At 38.3% G+C, this 17,375-nt stretch overlaps 1 protein-coding gene across 2 annotated transcripts in view; it reads right to left on the bottom strand.

Moving 5' to 3' along the window:
• Positions 1-11,280: 11,280 nt before the first annotated feature.
• Positions 11,281-17,375, bottom strand: part of htr4 (5-hydroxytryptamine receptor 4) — a 131,391-nt gene continuing 125,296 nt past the window's right edge. Inside the window, exon 6 of one of the 2 annotated variants that reach the window (XM_069897786.1) lies at positions 11,281-12,074. In XM_069897786.1, coding sequence (XP_069753887.1) covers positions 12,002-12,074 — 73 coding nt within the window. In that variant the 3' untranslated portion in view covers positions 11,281-12,001. The remainder of the gene's footprint in view (positions 12,075-17,375) is intronic. The other variant, XM_069897787.1, reaches the window with a different exon arrangement.

Here is a 17,375-nt window from a genome sequence, read left to right as displayed (position 1 = left end):
TGAAAATTAGGAGCAAAGTGGATAATGTTGACCAGCTCATCATGGGTACGTGAGGCAGCACCAATATATTTGTCAATTTAGTGGAGCCTTGCCTGAGTAGGCTTGCAGTACGACTGCTCCACATAGCCAACAAAAGGCAGGCATAGCATGATACTCACGTGGGTACCCGTGGCTACCTATTTGAATTGGAGAAAATGGAATGAGTCAAAGGAGAAGTTATTAATGGTGAGAACAAGTTCTGCCAGGCGGAAGAGGATGGTCGTGGAGGTGGACTAGTTGGTCCGTTGTAGAGAAAGAAATGAAGGCTTTGAATACATCTGTGTGAAGGGTGGATGTGTACAGAGAATGAACATCCATAATGAAAATGAGGTGGTCGAGTTCAGGAAACTGGAAGTTGATGTGATGGAGGGCATGTGAGGTATCATGGATGTAGGGAGGGAGGGACTGAATTGGAGGGAAAAGTGGAAATGAGGTAAGATAATACCAGTTTGGTGGGGCAGGAGCATGCAGAAACAATAGCTCTACCAGGACAAGTGGGTTTGTGGATCTTGGGTAGCAGGTAGAACTTGGAGTGTGGTATTGGGAAACAATGAGATTAGAGGCGGTGGGAGGGAGCTGAATGGACGTGATGGGGTTAGAGATGGTATGTGAAATAGTTCTTTCGTGGGACCCTGTTGAAGGGGTAAGTCAGAGGAGGTGTCTGAGTACTCTCGCCTGGCTTCGGCAACAACAACAGCTCCTTTGATAGTGTGGTTGGGAATGGTGTAGAGAGAGCTGAGGCAGAGCATTCTGAGTGGGTGAGCTCTGCTTCTCTGTGTCCACTCCTCAGCATCTCTCTTCCTTCCTCCCAGGCTATGGGCCTCAGCACCCTGGACCCTTCACCCTCTGGCCCCAGCGGGCACCGTCTCTCCTCACCCCCCATGGGCCTCCACGCTCCTCGGGCCTGACTCCCTCCACTCCTCCTTATTTTGCACGTTCATTCCAGCTCTTTCCGGTTCCTCGCTGCACTCCTGCTCCTCGGTCCCAGCGCCCTTGGTGCGGTGGAGTGGGAACAGGAAGAGGACATTTCCAGGTGGCAGGAGGGAGCCTTAATCTCATCACCCATTACTGTGGGAGCGCAGGTGGTGGCTCCTAGGTCGCAGGCTGGTGACGTCGTCAGCCTGCCCCTAAGCAGCCGCATTCAATGGCATTACCTTTATGGAGCAAGGTGGAGGGACTCTCTTCACCTCTTGGGCTACGCCCCGGACGAATCGGAGTCCGCATCCAGCCTCTGCCATCAGCGTTTTTATAAAGGTAGGTGAAGCAATGTAAAGATGGAGAATATCCACCTTTACATTAACTTTTTTCCACTATAAAAGACCTTCTATTTCAAAATGCTGCATATAAATCTGTGATGGTACTGGGGAATAGGATACACTAATTTTCCCACACTTGCATGTGAATTGCATCTTGTTATGCTGGTGAAAGCATTCGTGAGATAAGCACATTGCCATCAATCTGCACAGCAGCGACTGAGCTATTGTCTTCACTGCTCTGATCCTTTGTTCCTGCCTTATTTTTGCCAAATATAGAAGAGCAAAATGAACTAAATGACATCAATTATAAAGCAACACCGTGTCTAATTCATTGGACACACTCCTCTTTAATATTTCTATTTGATATCTTTGGACATACTTCTGTCTGAATGTGATAGACAAGAAACAATGGTTTTCGTGAATGTTAATTCCTGTTTTCTTACAATGATGTGGAACTGTTCTGAATGCCAACTAGAAAATTGAGAGCAGGATGGGAATGGAGCTATGATTGCCTTTCTCCCATCTCATTTTATTTTATTTATAATTATAGCGCATGGTAAGAGTAAACTTGGATGTTTGTATCAAACATGAAGTTTTACTCATTATTGCTGGTTGCAATAAACAAAAGCAACTCCGATAAAACATCGTTATTACAAAATTATTGCATTTTTCTCTTCAATAGAACTGTTTGAACAAGACAAGACTCTCATGCACCGTTTTGATCTAATTCTTTAGTACGTAAAACAACGAAGTATTTTTCAAAATATATTCATAAAGACCCTTCAGCAAAGAGCTTTTGACGAGAAACATTAACCGTTTTTACTTCCACAGATGCTGCCTGACCTGCAGAGTATCTCCAGCATTAATGTTTTTAATTTAAGATTTCCAACATCTGCAGGTTTTTTTTTAAATTTTCATGAGTGTTTTTCATGAATACTAAATATTTTGCTTTGTTTTGCTATTTTGTTTCCTCCTAATTATTTGCTGTTTGCTTTGGTGTGAGAAAGCATTCAGTTATAAATACTCCAGCACTTTTGTGAACTGCATTAGCCTCCATCAGCAGGTTTTCTTGTTTATCTTAATTCCTCATCACTACCTCAGACATTTTTATGTCATTTGACTCTGGAAGTAACACTTGGAAATAACAAAAAAAAATTGGAATAATTCCTTTATGAATTACCCCATTGTGTCTGGGGACTTTAATTAAAAATGATTTCCTACTCACTAATGACCAGTAATGAGATTCCTCTTTTAATGAAAAACAATGATATCTCATTTGTATAATCAGCAAATTGAAAATGAAATTATGGGATTGTGCATCTTTTAATTTTGTGGTATTTGAGAGTATAATAGCAGTTGATTAATAAAATGACCACCTGTCATAGGGTGACACAGTTGGCATAGCGGTTAGCGCAACACCTTTACAGCACCAGCTATCGGGACTGGGGTTCGAATCCCACTTTGTCTGTGGAGTTTGTATGTTCTCCCCATGTATATGTGGGTGTTCCCCTGGCGGCTCTGGTTTCCTCCCACCATTTGAAACGTACTGGGGGGGGGGGGTTGTAGGTTAATTGGGTGTAAATTGGGTGGCATGGACTAATGGGCCGAATTGGCTTGTTACCATGCCGTATGTCTAAATTTATATTTAAAATTTAAGTGTTAAAAGTTTCCACCAAGTGGAAAACATTGCAAATCAAGTTCTATATATACTGAAACCTTTTAGAGAAGGAACGAGACAGGTACATTGTTGTTGGCTTATGTTCAAAATGTCAAGTGCTTTGAAATCTAAACTAACCACAGGCTTATGCAGTGTGCATAGTCTAGAAATCCAGCCCTGCTTTTGCTCCAATATTAATTCCATTATGTATTCCTATGAACGCATGGATTGTACATTTCTCATATTCTACAAAGAATGGACAATGATTTTACCAGCCACCTATCTTGAATTTTTGGATACTTTGGCAAAATATTAATGGCACAGAGAGTGACCATTTTACCCATCTGTCCACCTGGCCTTCAGCTTCTAATCCATACTTAGCCCGTTATCTCACACTCAGTCCACAGCCTTCAGTCAATGGCATTGAAAGTGCTCATTTAAATTCTTCTTCAATGTTGGGAAAGTACCTGCTTCGACTGACAGCTGGTATTTCCTTAGGTAATTGCCGACTCTGGGCTGTCTGTGTCTCAGCTTGTCTTTGACATTTTTGCAAACTCAGCTAAAACATGGACATGTGAAAAAACCTGGGAATTTGTGCCTGCTGTTGGATGCAACATTGTGCCAAATGGCAGAACTTGGCTTTTGAAGAGGGAAGCGATGAGCACATGGCATCTGCCCTGTCACTTCATGGTGGGGAAAGCTGATGACTCCATTCATTTTAATGGACCTGCCAAAAGAAAATATTTGTTCAAATTACTTTATATACTTTTATCTAGTTTTAATTCATCCGAGAGAGGGATTATTTGTTTTACTCAAATATCTGCACGTCTCCAAGTTAGAAATAAACAAATTGATTAAAAAGCAGTGGTCCTCAAACTTTTTCTTTCCCCTCACATACCACTTTTAAGGAATCCCTATGCTATTGGTGCTCCGTGATTAGTAAGGGATTCCCTAAGGTGGTATGTGAGTGGGAAGAGAAGGTTGAGAGTCACTGCTCTAGACCTAATTATTACTGAAATATTTTGCTTGAGGAAAATGGTCATTGGTCCATTTCCTTTGGAGTTATGAAACAGTGCACATAATGAGTCAATTAGGTATGATCAAAACAGTGGTTTTTGAACCTTTTCTTTCCACCCACATACTACATTAAGCAATCCCTTGCTAATCTATAGCATAAGGAATACTTAAAGTGGAATGTGAGTGGAAAGAAAAAGGTTGAGAACCTCTGGATTAGAACCTTATATAATGAACCTAAAGCTAACATTGTAATAAATGAGCAGGTTTCTTCTCCATTTGAGTTAACTAGATTTAGTTAAGTATGTCCATTATAACCACCTTTATTTATTCTAGCCATACAACCACTTGCAGGATTGATTTGATCTGATCCTGATATTAAGGAATTTAAAGATAATCAAGAGGAATAGAAAATAAATTTATTTGCTGATGATGCTTTGATTTATTTGACAGAGCCATAAGATTAGGGGATTAGGGGATATGGGGAGAAGGTAGGTAGGTGGAGTTAGGTCATAAATTAGATCAGCCATGATCGTATTGAATGGCGGAGCAGGCTCAATGGGCCACTTTTGGCCTACTCCTGTTCCTACTTCCTATGTTCCTATGTTCCTATTTGATACGTAAATTATATTTACAATTGAAAGAATATGGGAAATATTCTTGGGATAAATTGGGATAAAAATGAAATTAAGCCCCTCACTATAGGGGATTATACTCAGTGTCAAAGAGATACCCAATTTAAATGGCCAACTAATGGAATAAAATATTTAGGGATACGGGCAGATATTAAATTAAGTAACATATATAAATTGAATTATTTACCTTTACAAGGAAATTGGTGAAGATTTGAATAAGTGGATGGCATGGCCAATAATATGACTGGGAAGAGTTCACTGTGTTAAAAATAATATATTTCCTAGAATATAACACCAATTTCAAACATTGCCAATAATTCTATCACCAAATTTTTTCAAGAGTTAAATAATTATATAAGAACATTCCTCTGGAAAGGTACAATGTTGAGGGTTTCTTTAGATAAATTGGCATGGAAGCTTGAGTTAGGAGGCTTAAAACATCCAAATTTTAAAAATGAGGTTTCTTGCTTAATTTTTTGAAGAGGGAAAGAAGTCAGCAGGGATTAGAATAGAAATCGATAAAATGAGAGAGAGAATTTCAGAAGATTTTATATATAAATGAGAACCAAAATTAATATCTGGGGAGAGGGGAGCACTTTTGTTAAAACCTAATTAATATCTGGAATAAGATAAAGAATGAAATTAGAATGGTGGGGGGAGGGGGGTTGTGCTACCCAAAATTCCTTTGATCCAACATAGACATTCCATTTTCAATAGTAAATCAATTTTTAAACATTTGGTCTCGTAAAGGAATTAGATACATAGAAGATTGGTACGAAAGAGGAAATTTAATGTCATTTGAACAATTAAAAAATCAATATGGGGTACAAAACAATGCACTTTTTGTTATTATCAATTAAGGGCTTTGTTAAGAGATAAATTGGGTCCAACAATGTCATTAACGAAATGTGGTGATGTGGAAATGTTGATTTGTGACAGACAAATAAAGAAATTTATTTAAGCTATGCACACCTTATTGCAGAAGGGGACTCCCAAACAGGGGACATATAGGTCCAGACAGCGATGCGACTTGGATTTAAATATTAATATTGATGAACAAAATTGGTCAGAGTTAGAGTGATATATAGTATGACAAACACAATAACTGTTAGGTACAGATTATTTGAATATGACTTTTAACATCAATTATATCTCACGCTACAGAAGGTAAATAGATTGAAATCACATTTATCAGATCAATGTTTTAGATGTGACCAGGAGATATGTACCTTTTTACATTCTACTTGATCCTGTCCCAAAGTGAGTCTTTTTTGGGCAACTTTTTTAGAATAGGTTACAGGAATTAAATTTCCACAAAATCCAGTGTTATTTTTATTAGGTAATATTGAAGGGATAAGATCAAAATTGAAATGATCTATATATCAAAAGAATCTGTAAAGATTTCAGGAAAATGTATAGCAGTAACGTGGAAATTGGACTCTCCCCTAGGTGTGGAGCGATAGAATGCAGAAATACATAGCTGCGTCCCTTTTGAAAAGATTATTTATAATCTGATAAATAAATATGGTATACTTTTGAAAATTTGGCACCTATATTTACAAATTGTGGGAATTGGTTTATGGATATTTTTCCTCAACTTTGAGAACCTTATTAACCTCCTTGAATGAATTAAAAGGCATAACTGGTTAGAACCATGCGGTGAGAGGTGTCTTCAGGAAATCAGGTTTCTTTTCTTGATTTTCTTTCCTTTTCTCTTATTTCTTTTCTTTCATGCTTTTTTTCTTATTTCTTTCTTGAGAATTTTTTAAGGGGGATGGGGTTGGGGAGTTTGGAGGTTTTACTTCATGATGGACTTGATACTTATACCTGATATTGTATTTTGTATTTGTATTTGGCTATGTACATGTATGGATAAAAAAATTTAAAGCCACCTTATCTGCTTCATCCTACAAAAGATTCATTCTCAGGTTGATTCATGTCCCAACCCAAACTTTATACATTCTGTCTTCCAAGTCCTCAAAGACCCCTAAATCCAATTTATCTTACAAATATCATTTCTTGCATGAATATTTGTGTCATGATCAGCTCTGTTCGACATTGAAAATTAAACCACCAGCTTCCCCTCTCCATCCCTCTCTGTCTTCCACAAGACCGCACCCTCCATGACTCCCTTGTCCACTCCTCCCTTCCAAATAATCACTGACATATCTGTTCATGGTCTCATGCACTGTTCAACTAAGATCACCCGCAAATTGGACCTCATATTCTGACTGGGCACCCTCCAATTGCATGGCATTAATGCCAACTTTTCATTTCTGTCAGACCCCCTCCTTCATCTATCCCTAGTTCTTTTTTTCCTTTAGTTCTGTCTGTCTCCTTTCTTTAGCTCTGCATTCAAAAGCCATCTCTATTCCAATCAATTCTCACCTTTCCTCTCTTCTCCTTCTATCCTTGTCTATCTTTTGTCTATTAGAGTATGTTCCTCCTTCTTTCTTTTTCTCTAGCCTTTTAATGCAGGTGCATACCTACTTTTTACTCATACCTTGAAGAAGGCCTCAGGCCCAAAATATCAGTAATATATCTTTATATCCTAAAAGATCTGTTGAATTCCTTTATCATTTCTGTGGTTTTACGACAATCACAGCATCTGCAGACTTTTGTGTTTCCCATCCTAATCTTGCCACCCTTTCTTCGATCAAATGTCCAACTGCATTAAATAATCTTTCACCAATTTTTCCACTTCCTGATAAACTCTGAAATGGTTCAGAAAACATGGAGATTCATCTCCACTGTCTTAGGAGTCATTTAGTATGGACAATAAATGCTCACGTTGCACATAACACCCAGAACTTGAAAATACTGAAGAAGTTTTAAAAAGTAAGTGATGTTAAGAGTTGGGAACTATAATGGTTGATGCAATCAAAATCTTTAACAAAGGTCCTGAGAGTACAGTGGTAAGAGAGCACAAACTTAAAAATGTCAATAAATTAACTGAGTTGTTTCATAAAGAGAGGAATGTCAGCCCCATCAGATCACTTCCTCTGCCAGGTGAAATCTTCAGAATGCTTCTTGTATCTTAGAATAACCACAAGCGTGGGAAGTGTTGCCAGATGGAGGAGCCTATGTTCCAGGTTTTGGATTTACAGCATGTGCTGTTGTCACCACATTCAATCCATAAGACTGAGAGATAAAGTGCTTGAGAAGGTTAACTCCAGATCCCAACAGTGTGAAGGTACAACTGCTGTGCAGCCAGGGAGGACCATAAGCAGCTGAAGAAGGAATGCGTGGAGTGCCACCATCCATATTTGGCTCTAAATGTTAGAAATCGGTGTTGGTGCTGTGCGATTGCTCAGCAAAAGGAGGTGTAAGGCGTTCCTTCCATCCGATAGCCGACAGGTGTGGTATCTCTCAATCAGGGACACATGAAGCCATGGATTGGAGGTGGTGGGTGGTTTTTACAAGCAGATACTACAAATTGGAATTTATGGTTGTAAAACTAAAAACGCTAGGCATACAAATCTGCTTATCAATGGCCAGGGTTACCCATCGAGTAAGGACCCTGCAACTAAAGAAATCAACAGGAAACCACTTCGGTATTTTTCCCTTGTATAATCATGAACTTAACATCGACTATGGTCTCAGCTGAAAGATGAAGCCTTCACTGAAGGAGAAGAGGCAACAACTACAATTCGGAGGGTCAGAGATCATGATGGATGAAGAGACATGATCACCCACTCTGAACGGCAAGGCACCTGAATGATGATTTTAAAAAGTAAGAGCTTATGCAAAAAAAAACACAGCCTAAGCAGTCTATGGCACCATGGACTTCAAGAGTGCCAAATTAGCAGATTTCCTGGGCCACTGAATGTTATTCAAATTAATCCAATACTTTTATTTCTCTTTTTATAAATGTAACAATGCGGTACAGGTTTTCCAGTGAACATGATGAGACTAAAGGCAACAGCAAATATGCAAGTACTCTAGTCTTGCTGCAAACGCAAACCTGCTCACTTCATGACCCCTTGTCGGATGCAGTATTATGGGAATTTTACTGGGATTGAATAGAGAGGGGGCAGATGGCAATTCCTTAGGCTGTAGAATGTTTTTACCACCATGTTACATTGTTTCCCTCATCACAGGCTCAGGAACATTCTCTGGGAGAGTAGATGAAAAGCAAGGAGTTGTGGTCCAATTCCATAATAGTGACCAACCTAGAATTAGGAATAGAGCCCTTCGAGTAGAAATTAACAAATAATTTATAGAATTAGATCCAAAGGTGAGTACACTCTGCAACACTCCAAGTACAGGTATAAGTGAAAAGAGTGAGATTTATGCCTAATTCATATTTGATTGACACCATCCTTCCTGGAACTAAATAACTTTCTTGAATGGAATGCAAGCTAACAATATGGTAGCAAACTCACTTAAAGCAAGCAGTGACAGGTGCAGAGCATACATATTCCACTGGTCCATCACCTGTCAGAAGCCTTAGCAGTTACTTATAGATTTCTGATATCTTCAATGAAGATGTTTCGAATGCCTGCCATTTCACCCAATTCCTTTTCCATTTTGCTCTCTCCCTCTGGCCCTTTTACCATTTCTTGTTGTATCTCCTTCAGTACTATCTCCCTCTCTCTATCCACTCATGCACTTTATTTAATTTAATCAGTGAATTGATATTTTAGGAATGATGAGAAGTTATGTGTGAAGGTAAAAGGAGACATTTGCCAGCATTGTTCCAATCTACAGGGGTTTCAGCGATAAAGCTGTACTGAGGAAACAAGGGTTGTTGAAGTGGCTGCAAAGAAGACGGAGGAGGTTTGACAGATTTTGTTGGTTTGTGTAGGGGAGGCAGAGGGAAGATGTTCTCAATAGCAAGTGAGTCAAGGATCACCAGACACAGATTTAAAGACAAAATATAGACTGGTGAAGTCTAACACTGAGTGTGTTGTTGAAATTAGCATAGATGCAGAATTTCTCAACACTTTCGTAAAGCAACCAGATGGATAATTGAAGGAAAATAATTAGAAGGGCTTTAGGAAATGTAATATGGCATTTGAAATGGAAGGCAAGGAGCTCATAGAAAAATTAGAGGAGTGGGAAAAAAAGACTAGAAAATACAATAAAGACGATAAGGTGCTTTGCAGTCAATAATTCATTGAACAGTCCACTGTACAAGACAGAGCTAAATGTAGGCACGTGACATGATGTCCTTTGTGTTACAGAAGAATGACAATGATATCTTGACATTTTTGAAGCTTTTCAGGTGAGATAAAGATAGAATAAGAAAATAGAGTCAGGATTTGGGGAGAGGAGGTTGAAGAAGGAATTATAGCTCTGGAAATGGATTCTGGTCCAGAAGATCAGTCCATCTGCGATGAAATAAAGAACACAAAGTGGTCAGTCACTTTATAGTGGGCATTCTAGACCTTTCCATCACATCTCACCTGCCCCAAAGGCAGGTAGGGATTTTTTTGCTACCCAGAGAAGGTAGGATCTGGAAATCACTGCCTGACAAGGAAATAGAATCAGGCTCTCTCAAGGCATTTAAAAATTCCTGCTTTAAGCACATCCGGCACCATCACCCACAAGGTAACAGATTATGAAATAGTGAGATTGGTCGGATAGCTTTGACTTTGGTTGAAAGCTTTGAACTGTCCTAGTTTCCATCACAGCACCATCCTTGACTTCAGATGCATGGTTTGGACTTAGCTTTTATGAAGTCTAAAATCTCTACCTCACTTTGACAATTAAAATGCTGCAGTGTTAGGATGACATTTAAAGTTCTGCAATTTTGCGCCTGAATTTGCCATCCTCGATTAAACTGATCTTAAAAATGCACAGCCTTGGTATCAACTTTTGGTCCAATTTTCTTCCTCCACATCTAAGATGCTGGTATAATTCACTAATGCACAGGTCAACTCTTTTCTCACTTTGCCTCCTACAAATGAAAATCTTCTCTTTATCTTCTCCTACTTTAATAAGTTTTAAGTTTAAGTTTAGACATAGAGCATGATAACAGCCCATTTCGGCCCACGAGTCCTTCCCACCCAATTTACACCCAACTAACCAGGGTGCATATCGAATGGTAGGAAGAAAGTGGAGCCCCGAGGAAAACCAACATAAATACGAGGAGAATGTGCAAACTCCTTGCCGACAGCGCGGGATTTGAACCCTGGTCCCAGTCATTGGCTCTGTAAAGGCATTGAACTAAATGGTCAACCTTATGCCTATTAAATTTAGGAATTTTTTTTCCCAGGCCTGCTGAGGTTATTTTTCCCAACAACTCAAGTGAATAATTTTTTTTTCAAATAGGATGTAACAACTTGAATATTCAGTTTTTTTTATTTGAATAATATTCAAAATGCAACGTCCAAAGGCAAAATATCAAACTAATATGTTGTTGAGACAATAATATTTTTAAAAGAGACTTAGAGGAAATGTATTTTATAATTTTAAATATTTATTTTGCTCTCAAAACATCTGTCAGCAGCATTTAAAAAAAATATGGCCTACATTATTAAAGCAAGGAAACAATTCTTTCACGTGATGGAACAAAATCTGACAAGCATTTCGCTTCTCTGAAACTATTCCTATTTCATGAATTACATATACAGTATAAATATAGTGTATACATAGTTATAAGAAATCACATTCAATCAACATAAATAATCAATTCTTTTGAATATTTCTACAAATATTATAACTTCATCTAAATTCAATTTACAGAGACTTGTTTTAGGTCATATCAATGATTGAAATAAGGCCCTGTTAAATATTTAAGCATTATTTTATTTTTTTGAAAAACTTTGGCTGTGTGGGAATTACAGTAAAAACTTGTGATTCCATTGCTGCAAGAGTTAGTAATCATTCCTGTCAATAAAAGCAATACAGATTTTAATTTACCGGGAGTTTAGCATCCTAAACCTCCCTTCACAATGTCAAATACTTTCACTGAAGCAGACAGCATTTCTATTTTAATGACATTGAAGACACATTTATATGTGACTTGGCTTTAAAGCTTACAAATAATACAATCCATTTATCAAGCTGAAACTTGGAACATCGAAAAATTACGTGCATTTGATCTTTGAATTATAACATGTGAGTAGATATTTTTGTTCTTTTCCACTGTAGCTTTGTTCCATACACTTGGTTCAAAACAGTTGTCACTTGTAATGAGAAAGTACAACACATCTCTTCAACTATGAGACTCATTCACCCACATTTCTTTTAGAAGCATATGTTATTCACCATAACAAATATTTACAAATTACCTGCTCCAATCGTGAACGGTAATATTTTGTTTTGTGGTGCTGTAAACATAGTTTTGGATTTTTGTTGATGGGGTTCATGTTTAATGTGAACAGAAACATTAAATCCAGTTCTGGGATAAAGCCAGACTTTGTGTGTCACAAATTTGTTTAGAACAATAATTTCTATAATTCAATATCACTTTGGACAGATGGATTTTCGTGTTCCTGAAGATAGCCATCACGTAAAACTGTGTACCTATAAATATAAAAAATAAACAGTAAACAGGAGATGAATAAAAAAACAGTAAAATTGTACTTTATGATCTAGAATATATAGAATTCCCTTGTAATGTGTTCATGTGATTTTATAATCTGCTTCAGTATGTGGTAGATTTCCACCATGTTGCCTGGATGTAAACCTGGCATTGCAGAAAAGCCTGATATTTGTTGGTGTTCGTCTCATTTTAAAACTGGCCAACAATCTGAATCCTGCTCAACTGCATGTAGTTATTAATTTTGGTTGCGTTTTTAGATCTTATCCATTACAAGCATTTCTCATTTGCCAAAAGGAGGGAAAAAAAGAAAATAACTTCTATTTTATGTTAGTAAAATCACTCCATTCAATTAACTTTGAAATATTGGTTAATTTGCTTTGAAACTTTAAGGTTCTCCTGTTCCATTTAATTAAAACTGGTTAATTCAACCAGATTTGATTTTCTTAAAAAAAGAGAAAAACTAATTTAAAATAATGAATAAGACAATGCAACCAGATCAAATTGAATTTGTTTTTTTTTTAAACCAATATTTATCCTGCAGGAAACATTAAATGCACGAATGGACCATCAATTTATTATCAATATTACACAAAAGAATCAAAGTTTGAGTTTATTATTTGCCACAAACATCAATGAGATTATAGCCAGGCACTCAATTTTAATGATGGTGAGTCATGGAAAAATATTGGGGTTAAGTGAAACTATTGGGGGGGAGGGAAAGTGGCATCATGCGGAGAATTTCCTTGCTGGTTTAAAACATGCTATGGTATCTTTAATAATAACATGACTGTACCTTATAATAAAATCTCATTTGATGGTCCAGCTCTTTCTCACTTCACTGAAATTACATCTAGACTATTTACTCATTCTCTGGAATGGAGCTCAGACCCACTTCATTCTGAATTAGAAACATTTGCAAAAATTGTGTTATGGTGGACCTGTTGAAGGCATTTATGCAGGTTTTCAATTTGGGTCTTTTGTTTTCATAGTTAATGAGGAAGCCATTTTAATTAGAAACAAAATGGAAATAATAAAATGTTAACCTAGTATATTTTACTGTATTTGATACAGTGGGCATATAAGACCCACTCTTTCCCCGAAAACATTGGCTCAAAAAATACCCACGGGTCTTCTATGTGAAATTGAAATTGACCAGGTCACTAGCTACTCGCCCAGCTTCAAGAGCCCCGTCGAGGTGCTGTAGCTGTCAGGAAGCCGGCCTTCCCTCGAGAGGGGGAGCTGTCACCACCGCTGCTCACTTCCCCTGCTGAGAAAGCAGACTGCGGCGGCCCCCACCAGTACCACAAGACCGCCCAGAGCCAGTGCCGCCGCTCACTCCCCCCAGTGAGAAGGCCAACCTGGTGGCCCCCACCAGTACCAGAGTACCATCCAGAGTTGCTGCCACCACTCACTCTTCCTGGTGAGAAGGCCAATAACAGCAGCCCCGCCATTGGCCCAAGAGGGACAGGAGGAACCCATTCGCCAACTTACCTGTAAATATCCTGAAACTTTTTTCTCAATATTCCATGCTGAAATGGGAGTGGGGTTTTTATATGCCATCAAATAGGGTAATTAAAATGTGTTAATAACTCATACTTAACTTGAGCAAAAGGGAAAGTTATTTCTGATTGGTTCAAGAGGGTACTTTGAAATATTTATTGAGCATTGAAACTGATTGTCAGCTTTTGTAGTTAAAGGTTATTAGACTGTGTGAATGAATTTGAACAATTTTTACACTTATTATGCTTGCTAGGAGAAACCCTGCAGAAAAGCACATAGACTATTGATGTTGGAATCTTGAACAAAGAAGATGCTGCTTGAGGAACTCAATGGATCAGACAGCATTGCAACAATTGAGTTATGGCTGACCTGTTGAAGGCAGGTTTTCAATTTGGGTCTTTTGTTTTCATGGTTTATAAGAAATATTTCCATGGGTTGAAATAGTCAGTCAATGCTTTTGATCAGAACCATTTATCGAGACCAAGGTTTTTAAAAAAATGTAATTTGGATTACATAAATGGGGAAAGAAACAAGGAAAGGTGCCAAGATGTGATTGGATATAGGACAGAAGGTGTTGAGAAGTAGAGAGATCACTAAGGTGAGGGGGAGGAAAACTTAGAAAGACAAAAAAAAAATGGAACCAGATGGGTGTGGGTGTGTTATTATGTTTGTAAGTAAGAACCACATTTCCCAGCATGCAATGCGTGCAGATGCCCAGAAACCAGAAGTGGCATATGATGGGGTTGTTGCTGGAAGTTGGTTAAAGCAGCTCAAGAAAAATAAAGTTGGTTAAGTGTTAAACCCACATAAGGTTATTCTTCTGGAAAGAACAAGAATAAAATGGTATCAAAAGTGTGTCTGAGTGAATAAGAGAAGACAATAATTTGTAAGCACGGATAAGTTAAGTCCTCCCATACTGATGCAGTTCACTGGCAATCTGGCCAATAATTGGAAATGCTTCAAACAACAATTCAACATTTATTTAGAAACTGGTGGAATAGGAGAGACTGATTGAAAATGGAAAGCATCTATGTTTCTGCAATGATGGGTGAAAGATGCCTTGGACATCTATAACAGTTTTCAAATTGACGAGACAGCTTTCATTTTGGATACTCTGACGACAAAATTTGAGGAGTATTTTGTTCCAAGTAAAAATGTCATGTTTGAGAGATTCAAGTTTTTCTCCTGTGACCAGGAGCAAGGTATGAGCTTAGACCAATTCTTAGCTGAGCCTCACACACTGAGTAAGTCCTGTGAATTTGGAGATTTGAAAAATTCACTCATTAAAGACAGAATCAAGGCCATCACTGGGGTTGGTGTCATCCAGTGCAGTAACTCATGGTATCACCCCCCCCCCCACCTACCCAGGGACGTATCTACGGAAAATGGCACCTATAGCAGGGGTGATCAACCTCTCGCGAGATCTGGCCTTGGTGGTCACCATGTTGTATTTGGCTTCAGCCTTTTAATAAATTGAGAGTGAACAGAGTGGAGAAGAAAGAGATGTCTGTTCTTTGTTGGAAGGGGGTATTGTGGCGGCATTGGATGGAGGGGGGTGTTATGGTAGCTCTGACCAGAGCACATTGGAAGGTTCTAAAAGTAAATTAGCGTTGAGTTTTAGCCTTGTCGGTATATTGATACATGTAAGCTGGGTTTATGATAAAATAATTTTGTAATTATAACTAACTACAGGATTATTTTTATTAAAAATAATAAAACACTGCCCAAAAATTTTATAAACAGTCATTTTGATATCACCCCCTCTGTTGGTGTGGTCTGTAACCCCCCTAGTGACACCAGTAGACAGAAGAGTTTGCGGAATCCCAGGTAATGGACTGTTGTGTTAAAAAAATCTGACTCTGAAAAAGGCTGTGAATATGTGTAGGGCAGCAGAGACCACATGAGCAAAAGTTAAGGAGCTGCACAAGATAGACACCACAGTTAAGGAGCTGCAAAGGATAGATACAACAGTTCATGCAATGAAAACAGATAAGCAGAGCACCAGGAATTTCCCAAGGCAACAACAAAGCAAAATGGTAGGCTCAAACGGCAAATGCAGCAGGTGCGGAGGAAGACATATTTGAAAGATGTGTTCTGCCTATGGAAAGTCCTCCTATAAATGTAGGAAAAGGAATAATTTTGCCAGTGCTGATACCAAGAGAAAGGTACACACAGTGGATGAAGAGATAAAGGAATTCTTTGTGGATTCACTACAGACTATTGCTGGAAAAACAGAAAGGATCATTCCAATGACTGTGAATGAGACAGTAATTCCATTTAAGCTTGACACCAGAGCCCAGGTGAATCTGTTATTTATGGATGATTACAAGACCCTTACCATAAAAGCAAGATTTATCCTGTGAAATTAAAAGTGACAGGCTACACTTTTACTATTCCAGTAAACATAAAGAGAAGCATCTAAAATCACAGCTACTGATTGTAGAAAGGAGAGTACAGCCAAAATTAGGTCTGCATGCATGTAAGGAGAATGACCTGGTGAAAAGAGTTTTCATTATGGCTTCACAAGCCAAAGATAAGAAGACAACACTCATGGAAGAAAGGATAACTTCAAGCGATACCTTAATGTACGAAAGAACCAACATGGCATGAATGACAAACTGGATAATGAGTTGGCAAATAAGGATGGCTTCTTATGCCAGCTAGAAGAAAAGAATCAGGAACTGAAAAGGGCCTGACAGAGAGAGAAAATGGCGGAAGAACTCAATAAGCAACTGTCAGACTGTTAGGTACTCAGATAGCACCAATAGAAATTCACAAAATCAGTGTAATACTTAAAATAATATTTTATTATTAATTACTAATAATACAACAACTTATCTAACTTATGTAAACTTAACCCCCAACTATGCATATATATACATGTGTGTGTGTGTGTGTGTGTGTGTGTGTGTGTGTGTGTGTGTGTGTGTGTGTGTGTGTGTGGATATACCCAAACCATTACTGCTTAGGCACAATTTTGGAATGTTAGTTAAAATTTTAGTCTCAGAAATCTAGTATTGACACGAACTCTTAAATTGATGAAAAGAAGTGGTCACAAAATTGGTGGGAGACACAGGGTGCCAGACTGTTGTAAACTCACAAAATCCTTGTTGAGTTGCTTCCAGAGCAATGTCCTTTCAAATGAGTGGTAGTAAAAATTGGCGTGGGGGACATGAAGTGAATGACTTTCACAAAGCTTCCAGAAACATTCTGTGGATCAGTTCAAGTGATCTTTTCTTTAGTCACTGTGGGGTTCAACCATTCCCTTCAAAATGACCTTTCCTTTGGTCACGGTGGGATTAAACAAGTCTCCTTCAAAAGTAACCTTTCCATTGGCCACACAAAGCCACTTCAGCACCATATTCCTCAAAGAGCTGCTGCTTCTTTAAAAATGGCCCCTGATTAAACAGTGTATTGTTTCTTTAATCTGTTGGTTGCATGGTCTCTGCACCTATGTTCCAGGGGCACTTCCTCTCTCTTCAGCAGTAGTGAAAATGAGTACATGCTGTCCCAGCCTGCCAGCCCACAGGTTTGCAGCTTGATTTGTTCTCTTAAAGTGACAGTCCCTCTCAAATGAAAATCAACTGGGAGCTTGTAATAAGAGGCAGTGGACAGATTGTTGACAGAGTCTAATGAGCAACTTCAGCTGCATCTAAAAAAAGAATGGATACATTAAAGGATAAGAATATATTGATACAAGAGATTGAACTCTTAAGAAAATAACTTGAAGAGTCTCTTCATGATAAGAAATTGGAAAATGCAACCCATCTTCCTTCAACGAC

This window comes from Narcine bancroftii, chromosome 9 (assembly GCF_036971445.1).
Source record: "Narcine bancroftii isolate sNarBan1 chromosome 9, sNarBan1.hap1, whole genome shotgun sequence".
NCBI lineage: Eukaryota > Metazoa > Chordata > Chondrichthyes > Torpediniformes > Narcinidae > Narcine > Narcine bancroftii.
The sequence above is the reverse complement of the archived record's forward strand: the minus strand, read 5'-3'. Positions and strand labels throughout refer to the sequence as shown.